Below are 14,418 nucleotides of genomic sequence, written 5' to 3'. Positions count from 1 at the left end.
CCCTGACTCTGCTTCCTGATGTCTTCATGCATGGTGTCTAGAACTGTGTGTTTTGATTTGTGTTTCCGTGCTTTGTTGTTGTTTGTGTTCCTGTAAAAGCACTTTGTAAACTTTTGTTTCAAAAATGTGCTATATAGATAAAGTTATTATAATTATGATGATTATTATTATTATTATTATTATTATTATTATTATTATAATTCTGATTATGATTATGGTGATAATAATGATGATGATGATAATTTCTATTATTATTATTTTTATTATCACTATTATTATTGTTGTTGTTATAATAATAATAATTATTATTATTACTATTGTTATAATATATATATATATATATATATATATATATATATATATATATATATATATATATATATATATATATATATATATATATATATATATATATATATATAAAAATAACTGTTCTAAATATATATATTGCGCTTCATGAATTTCCCTTCGGGGATGAATAAAGTATTTCTATCTTATCTTATCCTATTATAAAGTTTGGGGACTAGTTTGTCTCATATTTTACTGATTATCTGTGGATTGCTCACAAAGCTTTAAAACATCTCATCCAATCCAACATCTTTCCAATGTATCTTTTATTAGCAGCTATTGTTGTGGGAGTTTGGTGTGAAAAAGAGAAAGTGAAAAAACATTTCACAATGTTTTATCTCTATCAGCAGAGCTAGACACATCACACAGTTTCTGCAGGAGTTGGGTCTTGCTAAATAGGAATGACAAATTGGTGTTCAGTTTCATTTATCCAACGATTAATCTAACGGATTTGCTATGGGGAAGTGGCGTTAATCTTCACTTGCTTTACATCTCACTTGCTTATTTTAATACATTTGGTTGTTTTAAGAACCCTATATTTTCATAAAATACAATTCATAATATAGGCAAAAACATGATAAAGAAAAAAAAAAGCTATGGCATGCCATCCGCTTGCCCCGCTTATGCTATTGTAACGAATTAACATAATAATAGAAAAATAACAAAATTAAAGCAACAACAATACTACTACTAAAACTTGAAATAATAATACAAATAGAAATATTATAAATCAACACAACATTTGAAATAATGAATAACCCCATAAAAAGGTATGATGTGATACAGTAATATGACACAAAAATGTGAAATGAAACGGCTAATCAACAGTTCATGGCACGGACGGTATGGTTTTGAAATTTATGTTTGCAGACTCCTTTCTCCTTTATATCTCTTGTGTAAACCTTGTTAAGTCTGACACCAAAGTATTGATATAAACAATTTTCCTCAGTTCTTTACGTTTGAAGAAAATCACTCTCTTGTCGTTCCTCACTCATTGGAGCTCAGCGTCCACTTCTAATGCTCCTTGGTCTCCTATGAGGACAAACAGTAAAAAAAGAGAAATCTCCATTACATAGTGAGGATTAAACAGGAAGTTTAATCTTTGAGGTGAGCAGGATATGACTTACTGTGAACAAGCTGGAACCCTGAGATTCAAATGAGAAAAATCAAAGTTACAAATTAAACAACAGGAGATTAAAAAGTGGCATCAACACAAACTTCACTTTTAAAGTCTGGACTTAAATACCAAAAGAGATACAGTAGCAGACAAAAAAGCAGCATATGAGAGTTTTTGATAACTTAATCAAGAGATTAAGAAGAAGTCTCTCACCATTGTTGTTTTTTCTCCAGATAAAGAGTCCAGCGATGCAGACTGACAGGAGCAGCAGTCCTACAATAACTCCAGTGACACGACCAGTAGGAAATCCAGACCCTGAAACTAAAAAGATAACCTCATTGCTATGTCTGTACTTGATGATGATACTTTTGTCGTTCATGTGTATTAGGCGATTAGACACTTCAGATGTTTGCTCGCTACTTCTGTAAAAAAATAAGCTCAGAATCCAGCTGTGACTTAGGCTGTATTCAGACCAGAAAAGTCCTTTGGTCCATTTGTTTGGTCCGGACCAAAAGCGGACTTTATTTTTTTCGTTTGGTGCGGTTCATATTCAGATTGTACTTTTTGCAAATGGACTATATTCTGTAAACACATCCACGTGTGTGACGATCAGTGCTCTCATTGGACAGCACTGACAAAGGGAGGCACACAGAATACAGACCCGGAAATGGAGGGAAACGTGTGTTTGTGCTCTTATTAGAGCTGCTAAATCATTTTCAGTTTCAAGAGCAGCTCCTTCAAAGCAGCTTAACAACGCTTAGTTTCAAATTTTGGAACAGCGAAGACGAATGCGCGCAGCAAGGAGACGCTATGCTCTGCGTGTCCTGACCCACAACATGCTAGCAACAGCGTGGCTAAACAGAAGACGGAGGATCAGGTATGAACCAAAGACGGTTAAGTTACGGTGGCTTTACAGGCCAAAAAGGTGCATGTATCCTGTAGTTAGTTCGGATGGACCTTGGTTTGTATTCAGACCTGCACCGGAGAACCACGAACCGCACCAGAGTTCATTTGGAAGCGGACCGAGACCACCTCAAAAAGTGGGTCTCGGTCCGGTTGTTTGGTCCGCATCAGGGTTCGTTTGTGTCTATTCACACCTGCATGGAAAGTCCGCATCAGCGTGAGAAACGAACCCTGGTCCGTTTAAGGTGGACCAAACAGTCCAGGTCTAAATACGCCCTTAGTGTTTGAAATTTCAAAATTACCCTGTGGATATCTGAAAGAATTTCTTGTTATTGTTTTTGGTATGTCTGTTTTTACACAGTGCTGCTTGGCACAACATGAAACTGTGTTTCTGTAGCAGAATACAGTCAGGTCTTAGCAGTGAAGCTGCAGCTAAAACAAAAAGGAGAGTGACGTGGTTCATTACCTGGACTTTGATTTAAGTTTGATTAAAAAAGAATTAAAAATTGAAACAGAAACATGAACGTGAGCTTGTTTATGTTGGTTTGTGTGAAATGATCTCTGAGCTTGTTCATTTATTGAGTGAACTTAAACAACACTAATGTCAACGGCCTCCATGACTGAGGACTCCCCCAGAGTTTTGCTTTGTTTACTGTCATCCTCACCAATCAGAGGAGAATTTAAGGTGTCAAGAAGTCAAGATGTGTCTTCTGTCAGTATTTTCTCTATCGTGACAAATACTGGTCCCACTCTTACCGTGGTTGCTTCTGATCGCTGTTTTCTCCAGTTTGGTGACGATATCCTCCTTCACACCAGAGAGCTGAAACACACATTCATACCTCCTCCAGTCCTCAGTTTTTACCAAAGAAATGTTTAGATCAACACTCATCTGGAAGGATCCATCATGGTTTGGGAGGAGGTCTCTCTGGTTCTTAAAAAGCTCCTCTCCATCTTTCCTCCAGAACATCACAGCTCTGTCTGGAAAGAAACCTGTAGCAAAGCAGGAGACTGGAGAGGAGGGAGACTTCTGGAGGAGAGACACCGTGGGGAGGTCTGGAAGGAGGTGGGGAAAGAAATACACAGTGCCATGATTAAATATTTTTATATCTGAATGTTAAGACGATGCATTAGTCCATCTGCTCCTGTTATTGTACCTGTTCTCTGGAGAAAGCTTCCTGCGTACTGAACATACTTTTCTAGAAAAACCAAGCACATGGAGATGGACGATTTTTTTTTCCATTTTACGACAGTTTCATCAGTTTTCCATCCAAGTGCACTGGGGGTCATATGGAGCTTTGGAACAGTCCATGTCATTGTCTTCATGTCCAGTGTTAGTAAGTCCTCTCCATCGTAACCGTATCGGTCAAAGCCATCAGTCTCTTCAGACTCGTCGTCCCACTCACAGCCAAATAAGTGTTGAAGGATGTGGACACCTGAGAGGGGGACAGACAGAAAGGTAGGACACTGAACTGACACAGAAATCAAGACACACAGAGACTTTACAGACAGGGGAGAAATCAAATACAGGTGTGAAACAAGACACAGGTGAGACACATTCAATCAGACAGGAGGGAAACACCAGGAGAACTAAACATATCACAGGAAGCAATGAACACAAGGAACACACTAAGGAAAGATTAACACCGGAAACACCAGACAAGAAACACAAAGAACAAACACAAAAGAACCCAAGATACACGTGAACAAAAATGAGAAAAGACAACCCAAAACCCTGAAATACACAAACACAAACCAAAAAAAAAACAAACCATGAAAGTACCCCCATCTCAAGGGACCAATTCCAGAGGTCCTGAACATCCATAACAAAAAGTCTCTGGAAACCTGACTCGACAGGTGAAGGGGTGAAGGAGGGACCTCAAAGAACCGAAACAGGCAGTTAGTGGTGGGCAACACTAAAAACTCACCTCAGGGGCCTGATTGGATGTCAGGCCACACAAAGGAGACAGTCCTGGACTTCGGCTGGGAGCCGGGCCCTGTGTGGTAGAATGTTCATCAGGAGGGCCAGTCAGGTGGAAGGCCACATGAGGTAGACAGTTCTGAAAGTCCGCCTGCTGGTAGGCCACTCGAGGGAAACAGCTGTGGGAGCCCCCCAGGGGTCAGGCCCCACATTTAAAAAGGTGCTGGTTTCAGCCTGCGGGCCGAGCGCAGAGCTGGTGACGGCCTGGGAGCCGAACAAGGAGCTGATGTCGGCCTGAGATGCGAGCAGGAAGCAGTATCGGCCTGGTCACAGTTGAGTGAGGCACAAGGATCGGCCTGGGGGCCCAGAGAGTCACTGGTGTTGTGTAGCCAAGCATTGGCTAGCTGTGTTTTAGGGCGTATTCAGACCTGGACTGTTTGGTCCACTTTAAACGGACCAGGGTTCGTTTCTCACACTGGTGCGGACTTTCCATGCAGGTGTGAATAGACACAAACGAACCCTGGTGTGGACCAAACAACCGGACCGAGACCCACTTTTTGAGGTGGTCTCGGTCCGCTTCCAAACGAACTCTGGTACGGTTTGTGGTTCTCTAGTGCAGGTCTGAATACAAACCAAGGTCCATCCTGAACTAACTACGGGATACATGCGCCTTTTGGGCCTATAAAGCCACCGTAACCTAACCGTTTTTGGTTCGTACCTGATCCTCCGTCTTCTGTTTAGCCACGCTGTTGCTAGGACACGCAGAGCATAGCGTCTCCTTGCTGCATGAATTCGTCTTCGCTGTTCCAAAATTGTAAACAGTGTTGTTAAGCCTTCTTTGAAGGAGCTGCTCTTGAAACTGAAAATGATTTAGCAGCTCTAATAAGAGCACAAACACACATGTTTACCTCCATTTCCAGGTCTGTATTCTGTGTGCAGCCTTTGTCAGTGCTGTCCAATGAGAGCACTGATCATCACACACCTGGATGTGTTTACAGAATATAGTCCACTTGCAAAAAGTACAATCTGAATACGAACCGCACCACACAAAAAAAATAAAGTCCGCTTTTGGTCCGGACCAAACAAGTGGACCAAAGGACTTTTCTGGTCTGAATACAGCCTTAGTGTTCTTTTTAAAGACAAAAAGGTATGGTTACTTTGACATGTTTCGACGTACTCTGCCGTCTTCTATAGAAGCTGTCATCCTGACAGCTGTTACGTGTCCTTTTATCAGCGGTTTCCGGTAGTAGCCGGAAAAAATTGGCTAGCAGTGCTCAGCAGGTCCTCTGTGGTAACAGCAGGGGCTGGGCAGGATCTCAGAGCAAAGAGCTGTGCTCTGCAAGTCCTCAAAGTGGGAAACAGGGGATGGTTTGAGCCTTGTTGATAATGGGGTTGGCTCTGTGTTGCTGGCTATCCTACAGGAGAGGTGAAGCAAGGGGGCCACCATGTCCACATGTAGACATTGCCTATCTAGACACAGGTGTGAAACAAGACACAGGTGAAACACTTCGGGGTAAACAGACAAGAGCGAAACACAAGGAGAACTAAACCAAACATGGGAAACAACACATTGACTATACAACACAAGGAACACACTAAGGGAATAATTAAGATTTACACAGGAAACAAAGAAACACCAGATAAGAAACACAAAGAATAAACACAAAGAAACTTAAGATCTACACAAACACAGATAAAAAAGACAACCCAAAACCCTGGAATACACAAACACAAAACAAAAAACTAAACCATAACAAGGATGACAGTAAACACAGCAGAGCCCTGAGAAATTAAATTCCAACCTTCACTTTGGTTTAAGACTTCCTTCAGGTGGTGAATGTGACCTCTGAAGGACCGAGGCCAAGATAAACATTCTTGAGTATACAACAGCAGCTGATCTGGATGATCCTTTACGAATTGTCTCGACCAGTCCTGTGAGGGTTTTGCTGTCTTGGTGTTGCTGTCACAGTATCCAAACTGTACTTCATTAATCATCACAACGCCCATAAACTCTGGAAAGTCGTGGAGTCCTGACGTCCCAGCAATAAGAAATTTTAAAGTGTATCTCACTGTGAGAAAACAGATACATTTCAAAGAATACAATTTAATAAAACTGTCTCTGACCAACTCCTTATGCTTAAACTTTTTAACATTAACAGAGCAATTTCAGTCCCTGAACTTTTGTTGTAACATCAAGCACTCATGAACTCATTAAGCTAGTGTTTATGTTTCTGTTTTGACAACATTTCTGTTTCACTTTTTTGTACTTTGTTGTATTCAATAACACATTCATCTTGCTTTTTTTGATTGTCCTTGTTTTAATTCATTAAAGTGTCACTGGCAGGTATAACCAGGTCTCAGTCTTAGATAACTCCGCTATCTTTTAAAATTGTTAAACTCCAACACAAGTATAACAGTGTGGCTTTGTGGAGTACTAGTTGGCCTAAAAGTGATGGTGATAAAGGAACAAAACCAACTCTAGTATCAGGAAGTAACAGGGAGAATGAAAATATGACTTACCGGTTGATCCAGCATGAAACAACAAGGGCAACACAAACAAAATCTTCATTCTGTTCTGGAAACTAAGCCCAGAGCTGAAGTCTTACACATGGATAATTAAATATTTCCTGCGATCCATGAGGTGTGTCTATTACTCAAAATGGAAAACTCTCAACAAAGGGTAAATTGTACAACATCCTGCTCGAATAAAGGACCATCCCACAATCCTCACCTACGGTTACTTATTTGCCTCATCAGAGGCGGGACTTGTGATAAAATCTCCTGTGTGGTCTGTGTTGCCTCAGGCTGCAGGAAGCTTAATTTCTAGCTTTTGTATGTTTTATGCACTGTATTTTCTTAAGAAGCATATTAGTTGTTATTTTTACACTTTTGATCTTTCCAATATGATGCCCACCGTTGTTTGGCCTCAGTTCACCTCTTCAGGAATCACTGCTGATGTTGCTAAGACCACGTCCATGTTTGATGGCATGGCTCCAAAGGTGGGGGCTGGGAACCAGTGGGGATTTGATTGGTGGTGAAGTCGTGTCATCCAAAAGTGGAACTGAAATATTGCTCTTCTCACACTGCTCCAGGGCAAACATGACGATTACTACCAAGGTTGAAATAGTTTTGTCGTTGTCATTATAGTTTAGTTTTAGTTACCTTTGACATTTTTTTCCCATTATAGTTTAGTTATAATAAGTTTTGGAGCGGGCATTCTAGTTTTTATTTAGTTTTAATTTTTGCAACAAGGCTTAGTTTTAGTTTGGTTTTAGTCTTTCATACCTTATTAACCAGGTGCAGGATTCAAAAAGGTCATAGTAAATATTTTGTAATACTGTTTATTTTCCAGTTCAACATAGTGCTCACTGCTCAGTCAATGCTGATACTGCACTATTGGCTGCCTTAAACACAAGAAAATAATATAAACTAAATATAAAAATATAAACACAAGTTATATAAAAATAATGTTAACATGAATTATATAAAAATAATAAAAACATAAATTATATAAAACAATATAATATGAGTTTTAATAATTAGAAACTTGGACTCTGTAACAATAAAGTCAGACTCACATGAAATCAAGCTATTACAGATGCTCTGATTCATTGCTCCACTACGTTTGGTCGCAGCACAGCGCACAGCCATCGCTGTGATCACTGACTACTTCAGTGTTTACTCAATAAGCTATATTTATTCATGCTGGAATGCGGGTTGGGTTTGATGTTGGTTTTTATAACAGACCAGACAGCAGACCAGTGATTGGATGTTGGCCTATGAATTGTGGGCCGTCCAATTTAATACAAAACATGATTTGACAGAATGTAAATTTGGAAGTTACATTCAAAACAACCAGAATACAAGAGGATATGTGATGTGATGTGATACCCAATACAGTACCTGATGTGATCTCTGATATGAGATGATTCAACAGGAAACACTACATAATACCTGATATTATGAATCAACACAATATCTGAAACAATAAATTACCCCAGAAGAAAAGATATAGAATAGAATAGAATAGAATAGAATAGAATAGAATAGAATAGCATGATGCTACTCTGCCTTCTGGTATCCCCTCTGTTCCTGGGTAAGCATAGCTAGCTTGTCCATCTTATTGGAGATAGATCTTACGTTCCCAATAACAATGGATGGAAGGACAGGTCGATTTCATCACTTCTTAGCTCACACCTTAGAACCAGCACGTTGTCCTCACCTCCTTCTCCTCACCTTGTGGGAAACATCTGGCCTTGCACCAGTTAACATTGCCATGCTACAGGCTGCTAACAGCTGATTTCACATGTAAACAATGCAGCCATCGTTACATGAAGGATCTCCAGACAAACACAGGAGAAAAAGTAGGAAAAATATATGATGATCATCATATATAAATATGATGTAATACATTAAGTAATATTATGCAAACATGTGAAATGAAACAGTGATTAATTATTCATAACATAGATCAAATGTGCTCACTCCATACACCAAAGAATTTATATCGACAGTTATTCTCAGCTCTTTCCATTTGGAGAAAATCACTTCCTGTAGTTCCTCACTCATTAGAGCTCAGCGTCCACTTCTAATGCTCCTTGGTCTCCTATGAGGACAAACAGTAAATAAAGAGACATCTCCATTAAATAGTGAGGATTAAACAGGAAGTTTGATCTCTGAGGTGAGCAGGATATGACTTACTGTGAGCAAGCTGGAACCCTAAAATTAAAGTGAGAAACACAAAAGTTAGAAATTAAACAACAGGAGATAAAAAAGTGGCATCAATGCAGACTTCACTTTCATAGTCTGGACTAAAATACCAAAAGAGATATGGTACCAAAACAAAAACAAAAAAAAACAAGATATAAGAAGTATTGATCCCTAAATCAAGAGATAAAGAAAAAATGTCTCACCATTGTTGTTTTTTCTCCAGATAAAGAGTCCAGCGATGCAGACTGACAGGAGCAGCAGTCCTACAATAACTCCAGTGACACGACCAGCAGGAAATTCAGACCCTGGAACTAAAGAAAATAACCTCATAACTTTGTCTGTACTTGTTCAGTCAAACACTTCAGATGTCTGCTCTCTACTTCTTTAAAAGTAATCCCAGAATCCAGCTCTGACTTAGTATTTGATAATTCAAAATTAGCCTGTAGATATGTGAAACAATTTCTCGTTCTTGTTTTTGGTATTTCTGTTTTTGCACAGTGCTGCTTGGCACTTCATGAAAGTGTGTTTCTGTAGCAGAATAGTCAGGTCTTTGAAGTGAAGCTGCAGCTAAAACAGAAAGGAGAGTGACGTGGTTCATTACCTGGACTTTGATTTAAGTTTTATCAAAAAAGAAATAAAAAAGAAACAGAAACATGAACATGAGTGAACTTGAACAACACGGCTGTCGTCGGCCTCCATAACTGAGGACTTCTCCTCTGTCTGCTGCTCTGTTGCTCAGATCTGGTCATACAGGCTGAAGGTTGGTTTGTTGGACTGTGATTTGTTAACTATCATCCTCACTGATCAGATGATCATTTAATGTTTTAACAAGTCTACATGTGTCCTCTGTCAGTATTTTCTCTATCGTGACAAATTCTGCTCCCACTCTTACCGTGGTTGCTTCTGATCGCTGTTTTCTCCAGTTTGGTGACGATATCCTCCTTCACACCAGAGAGCTGAAACACACATTCATACCTCCTCCAGTCCTCAGTTTTTACCAAAGAAATGTTAAGGTCCACACTCATCTGGAAGGATCCATCATGGTTTGGGAGGAGGTCTCCATGGTCCACGTCCTCAAAAAGCTCCTCTCCATCTTTCCTCCAGAATATCACGGCTCTGTCTGGAAAGAAACCTGTGGCAAAGCAGGAGACTGGAGAGGAGGGAGACTTCTGGAGGAGAGACACTGAGGGGAGGTCTGGAAGGAGGTAGAGAAAAATCACAGAGCCCCAAATTATATATATATATATATATATATATTCTGCTTAATTTTCACGTTAAGATTTCCCTTCAAGATTTTGTACGACAGACCAAAATGTATCCATACAGTTCATGTGCTCATGTAATTGTACCTGTTCTTTGCAAATAGAACCTCACAAGATTCAGACACTGTTTTAGGAGACCTAAGCAGATGGAATTGGTGTAATACATCCTTTGACTTATTTCAGCTTTATCAGTTTTCCATCCAAGTGCACTGGGGGTCATATGGAGCTTTGGAACAGTCCATGTCATTGTCTTCAGGTCCAGTGTTACTAAGTCCTCTCCATCATAACCGTATCGGTCAAAGCCATCAGTCTCTTCAGACTCGTCGTCCCACCCACAGCCATAGGAGCGCTGAAGGATGTGGACACCTGAGAGACAGAGAGGGAAGCTAAACATGGACAGGCAGTGTTGCCACAGTAACCTTGAAAAAGTAATCACATTACTGATAACTCCTTTAAAAAGTAACTTAGTTACTTAACTAATTACTCAATTTTAATAGTAGCTAAGTAAGATTACAAGTTATTTCATTAGTTACATTCAGCAACTGCCAGCAACACCTGCAGCTGCATGATTTGGCAAAATTGTGCGATTGCGATTAAAATGTTGAAGCTGTAGCCTGTGGATACCATATCTGTAATACAAATAAGCAAAAGTAAATGTTACTGTGACTGTGGGCTCCCATAATCCCCAGTGCCCTGGTCAGGGAACATGGATCTAAAAATTTTAAAGGTCCTATATTGTGCTCCTTTTCTGAAGTTTAATATGGATCATTGATGCCTTCATGAAATGGTAGTAACTTGTTTTGGTCCAAAAAGCCAATAAATCAAGCACAGCAGCATTGATTCCAGGCTCTCATAGCCCCTCTGTTCAGAACGCTCCGATTTAGTGGGCGTGGCCTTCATATGTAAATGAGCCACCACTGATACCACCCCGCGCTTCCGCGTCACTGAGAGCTGTACCATGTAACCATGGCTGTGTCCGAAATGGCATACTAACGTACTACTCATACTAAGTGTGACGTCAAAAATAGTATGTAGTGCGTTCACATTAAATAGTATGAAAAGATTGTGTGCGCGAGAAATACCCGGATGTATACTGTATAGGTAAAATTTTTAAGTATGGGAGGTGGGCATACTAGTCGTACTGACACGCCCCATAATGCATTGCGAGCCCCGTATTTATAAACGTAAATACAGAATGAGATGACAAGATGAGAAGCAACTAAAATGGACTTAGCTCTACAGGGAAACATAAACGTAAGTACAAAGAAATAAAGTGCCTGAGGCGACGGATGGATCGTCTTCGGTGTCTGCGAGCAGTAAACATTTTTTAATTTTTTGAAGAGAGATGAATTCGTTTTGAGACCGGTGTTAGCTAAAAATCATCCACTAGCGAACTTCCTGTTTTCAAAATAAAAGCACCTGTTTATCTCCTTTAAGTTCTTTAACCCTTTTGTAAATTGGGCTCTTGTTTTGGAGCGGACCGGAAGTTTCTTCGATAGCATATTGGCGCTCTTAACAGAATGTCCGAAATGTCGAAATTAAATTTGTATCCGTGCGTTTTGTGGCCCAAATGACCACATTTTGGTTTTCTACGTGATGACTTTCTCGCCTAAAATGTTCTTAAAACTTTCAAATATGGCGAATCAACTGAGATATTTGATAGCCTGGTGTGCTTCCATAGACTTATGTGTGCTTCCAATTTTTGTCGTCGGAGGTTTTGAAATGCATCATGGGAAACCGAGTAGTATACTACGGTGTAAACGGTTGGCACTCTAATCATACTTATAGTATGTAGTATACAGTATATACACAACGACCATGTAGTATGTAGTATGTTAGTATGCCATTTCGGACACAGCCCATGACTTCCGAGCCCCGAGGAGGGAGGGGGAGGGGATTTGGGTGTTTTTTTTTCTCCGGTGGACCAATAAGGTCAGACTTGCTCCTGATTGGTCAAAAAGGGAATTGCTGACGTCGGCAAATCCCCAAATTCCAAACATCCCGTTTTAGGTCAGGATTTTACATTCACAAGCACTACTAAGTACAGGTTTTGTCATTAAATATCACATTCTGTGGGCTGGGAGGAAAGACAAAGACCCACAAATCTCACTAAAAGACTTAATACGTGATTTTGCCTAATATGGGACCTTTAAAACAACACCCCTGCTTGCCACCTGGTGCCTCGTTGTAGCCTATGTTATGTTGCTCTGCTCATCAATAATGGATTTGTGCTAAACTGAGGGTTCAGCTAATGGAATAGAGCAAGTTACAGTGAAGGACGGGATTCACCTTTCCCCAGGGTAAAAGTCAAACAACTTCTCAAGCATATATGTCCACATTGAGCTGATCTGTTTCTGATTAATTCCTAAATGTTTCAGCAAAACTGGCTGCACAAAGTGTTCAATGAACCTTGATAATGTCAGCTGACACAAACTCAAAACAGTGACTGTTTCCTGCTTCCTGCTCTCTCCCCTCTGTTTGTGTCACTATATATATATATATATATATATATATATATATATATATATATATATATATATATATATATATATATATATATATACACAAACACACACACACACACACACACACATATATATATATATATATATATATATACACAAACACACACACACACACACACACACACACACACACATATATATATATATATATATATATATATATATATATATATATATATATATATATATATATATATATGTGTGTTAGGTTCCCTTCTAAGAAAACTGACAAAAGAAAAAAAAAGAAACTCTATGGAAAGATGATATTACAGACACTATGATCCCCATGTTGACCGTAAATTTTCCTCTGAGGAGGAACTCCATTTCAACAAACAATCCTTCAGCCTGTATGACCAGATCTGAGCAGCAGAGCTAGCAGAAAGGGGAGGAGTCCTCAGTTATGGAGGCCCGTTGACAGCAGTGTTGTTCAATATCACTCAAAAAAGTGAGTGAGCTCAATGTTGATTTGACACAGACGAGCACGAACAACTTCACTTCCATTTTTTGAGATGCACTTTCATTCTTTTATAGCATTTTTCTCAGATCAAATGACTGTAGTCTGATATTGTGTTTTTATGTCAATGCAGTTACTTGGAATTTAACAGAGAAAAATATATTCAATTTTACAAAACAAAACTAAACTAAACAAATCAACAACAAAACATATACTGATGTCACAAGTCAAATCAGTATGAATGTAGGTAACAGTAACTGTACTGTATGTCGACAAACAATGCAGCTAAAGTTGTTACTGAGCTCACTACACAGATCCAAATATAAGCTCAAAAAGCTGAATAAGAACATAAACATACTTTACCTTCACTTTGCTTAAAGACTTTCTTTAGTTTGCCAATTTTGACTTTGAAGACATGTGAAGAAGCTAAGCAGTTTAGAGTATACAACTCCAGTTCTCCTGGATTGTTCTCAATGAACAATTTTGCCAAGTCGTGCGTGGGTTTTGCTTCCTCGGTGTTACTATCATAGTATCCAAGCTGTATTTTATCAATCATTGTTGTTGAAACAAACTCTGGGAAGTCTCGAAGTCCTGACGACTCAGTTATGAGTAATGTCATAGTGTGTTTCACTGTGAGAAAAAAAGAGATGCATTCAGTTGAAACAGGAGAAATTTGCTGAGAAACACATAACACTGATTTATTTATCCAGGATCATCAGGAAAATCATTATGATTATAGAGCTGGTTTGTCTAAAAGTGACAGCTCAAAAAAGCAAAACGACAAACAAGATTAACAGGAAGTGTTGGATAAAAATCATTGTGATCTTACCTGCTACTACAGCATGACAGAACAAGAGCAACATGAATACAATCACCATACTGTTCTGAATAGTAAAAACTGGTATGAAGTGTAATGTAAAAACTGTTATTTGATTGTTCCTTTCTTCTCTGAGGTGTGTCCACAACTCAAAATGCAAATACTGAACAAAACAAAATCCTGCCAAATGCTATATTCTCTCCACCAATGAGACACTGTCCCAAAATCCTGAACTTTGATTGGCTATTTGCCTCATCAGAGGCAGGACTTGTATTAAAAGTGCAATTTATTTGGTACACAGTGGATTAGATTTGTTTTCTAATTGCTTTTCACTGATGAAAATTTATACACCTTTTTCGTTTGT

At 39.1% G+C, this 14,418-nt stretch overlaps 2 protein-coding genes across 2 annotated transcripts; both read right to left on the bottom strand.

Moving 5' to 3' along the window:
• Nucleotides 1-607: 607 nt before the first annotated feature.
• Nucleotides 608-6,931, bottom strand: LOC141802712 (major histocompatibility complex class I-related protein 1-like). Its single transcript, XM_074686351.1, has 7 exons — nt 6,807-6,931; nt 6,089-6,355; nt 3,523-3,801; nt 3,125-3,421; nt 1,679-1,786; nt 1,476-1,493; nt 608-1,380 (listed from the first exon to the last, which is right to left on the bottom strand). Exons 1-7 carry the CDS (start codon nt 6,853-6,855, stop codon nt 1,340-1,342), a joined length of 1,059 nt encoding a protein of 352 aa, XP_074542452.1. The 5' UTR covers nt 6,856-6,931; the 3' UTR covers nt 608-1,339.
• Nucleotides 6,932-8,854: 1,923 nt separating this feature from the next.
• On the bottom strand, nt 8,855-14,100 carry LOC141803296 (major histocompatibility complex class I-related gene protein-like). Its single transcript, XM_074687257.1, has 7 exons — nt 14,067-14,100; nt 13,601-13,867; nt 10,346-10,624; nt 9,889-10,191; nt 9,200-9,301; nt 8,988-9,005; nt 8,855-8,892 (listed from the first exon to the last, which is right to left on the bottom strand). The coding sequence occupies exons 1-7, from the start codon at nt 14,098-14,100 to the stop codon at nt 8,855-8,857; spliced, it is 1,041 nt and encodes a 346-aa protein (XP_074543358.1).
• Between the last annotated feature and the right edge of the window lie 318 nt (nt 14,101-14,418).

Source organism: Halichoeres trimaculatus, unplaced genomic scaffold, assembly GCF_033239565.1.
Source record: "Halichoeres trimaculatus isolate MK-OKI-2021-1 unplaced genomic scaffold, fHalTri1.1 fHalTri1_scaffold_14, whole genome shotgun sequence".
NCBI classification, from domain to species: Eukaryota; Metazoa; Chordata; class Actinopteri; order Labriformes; family Labridae; genus Halichoeres; species Halichoeres trimaculatus.
Note: the sequence above shows the minus strand (reverse complement) of the source record. Positions and strands in the feature narration are given on the sequence as shown.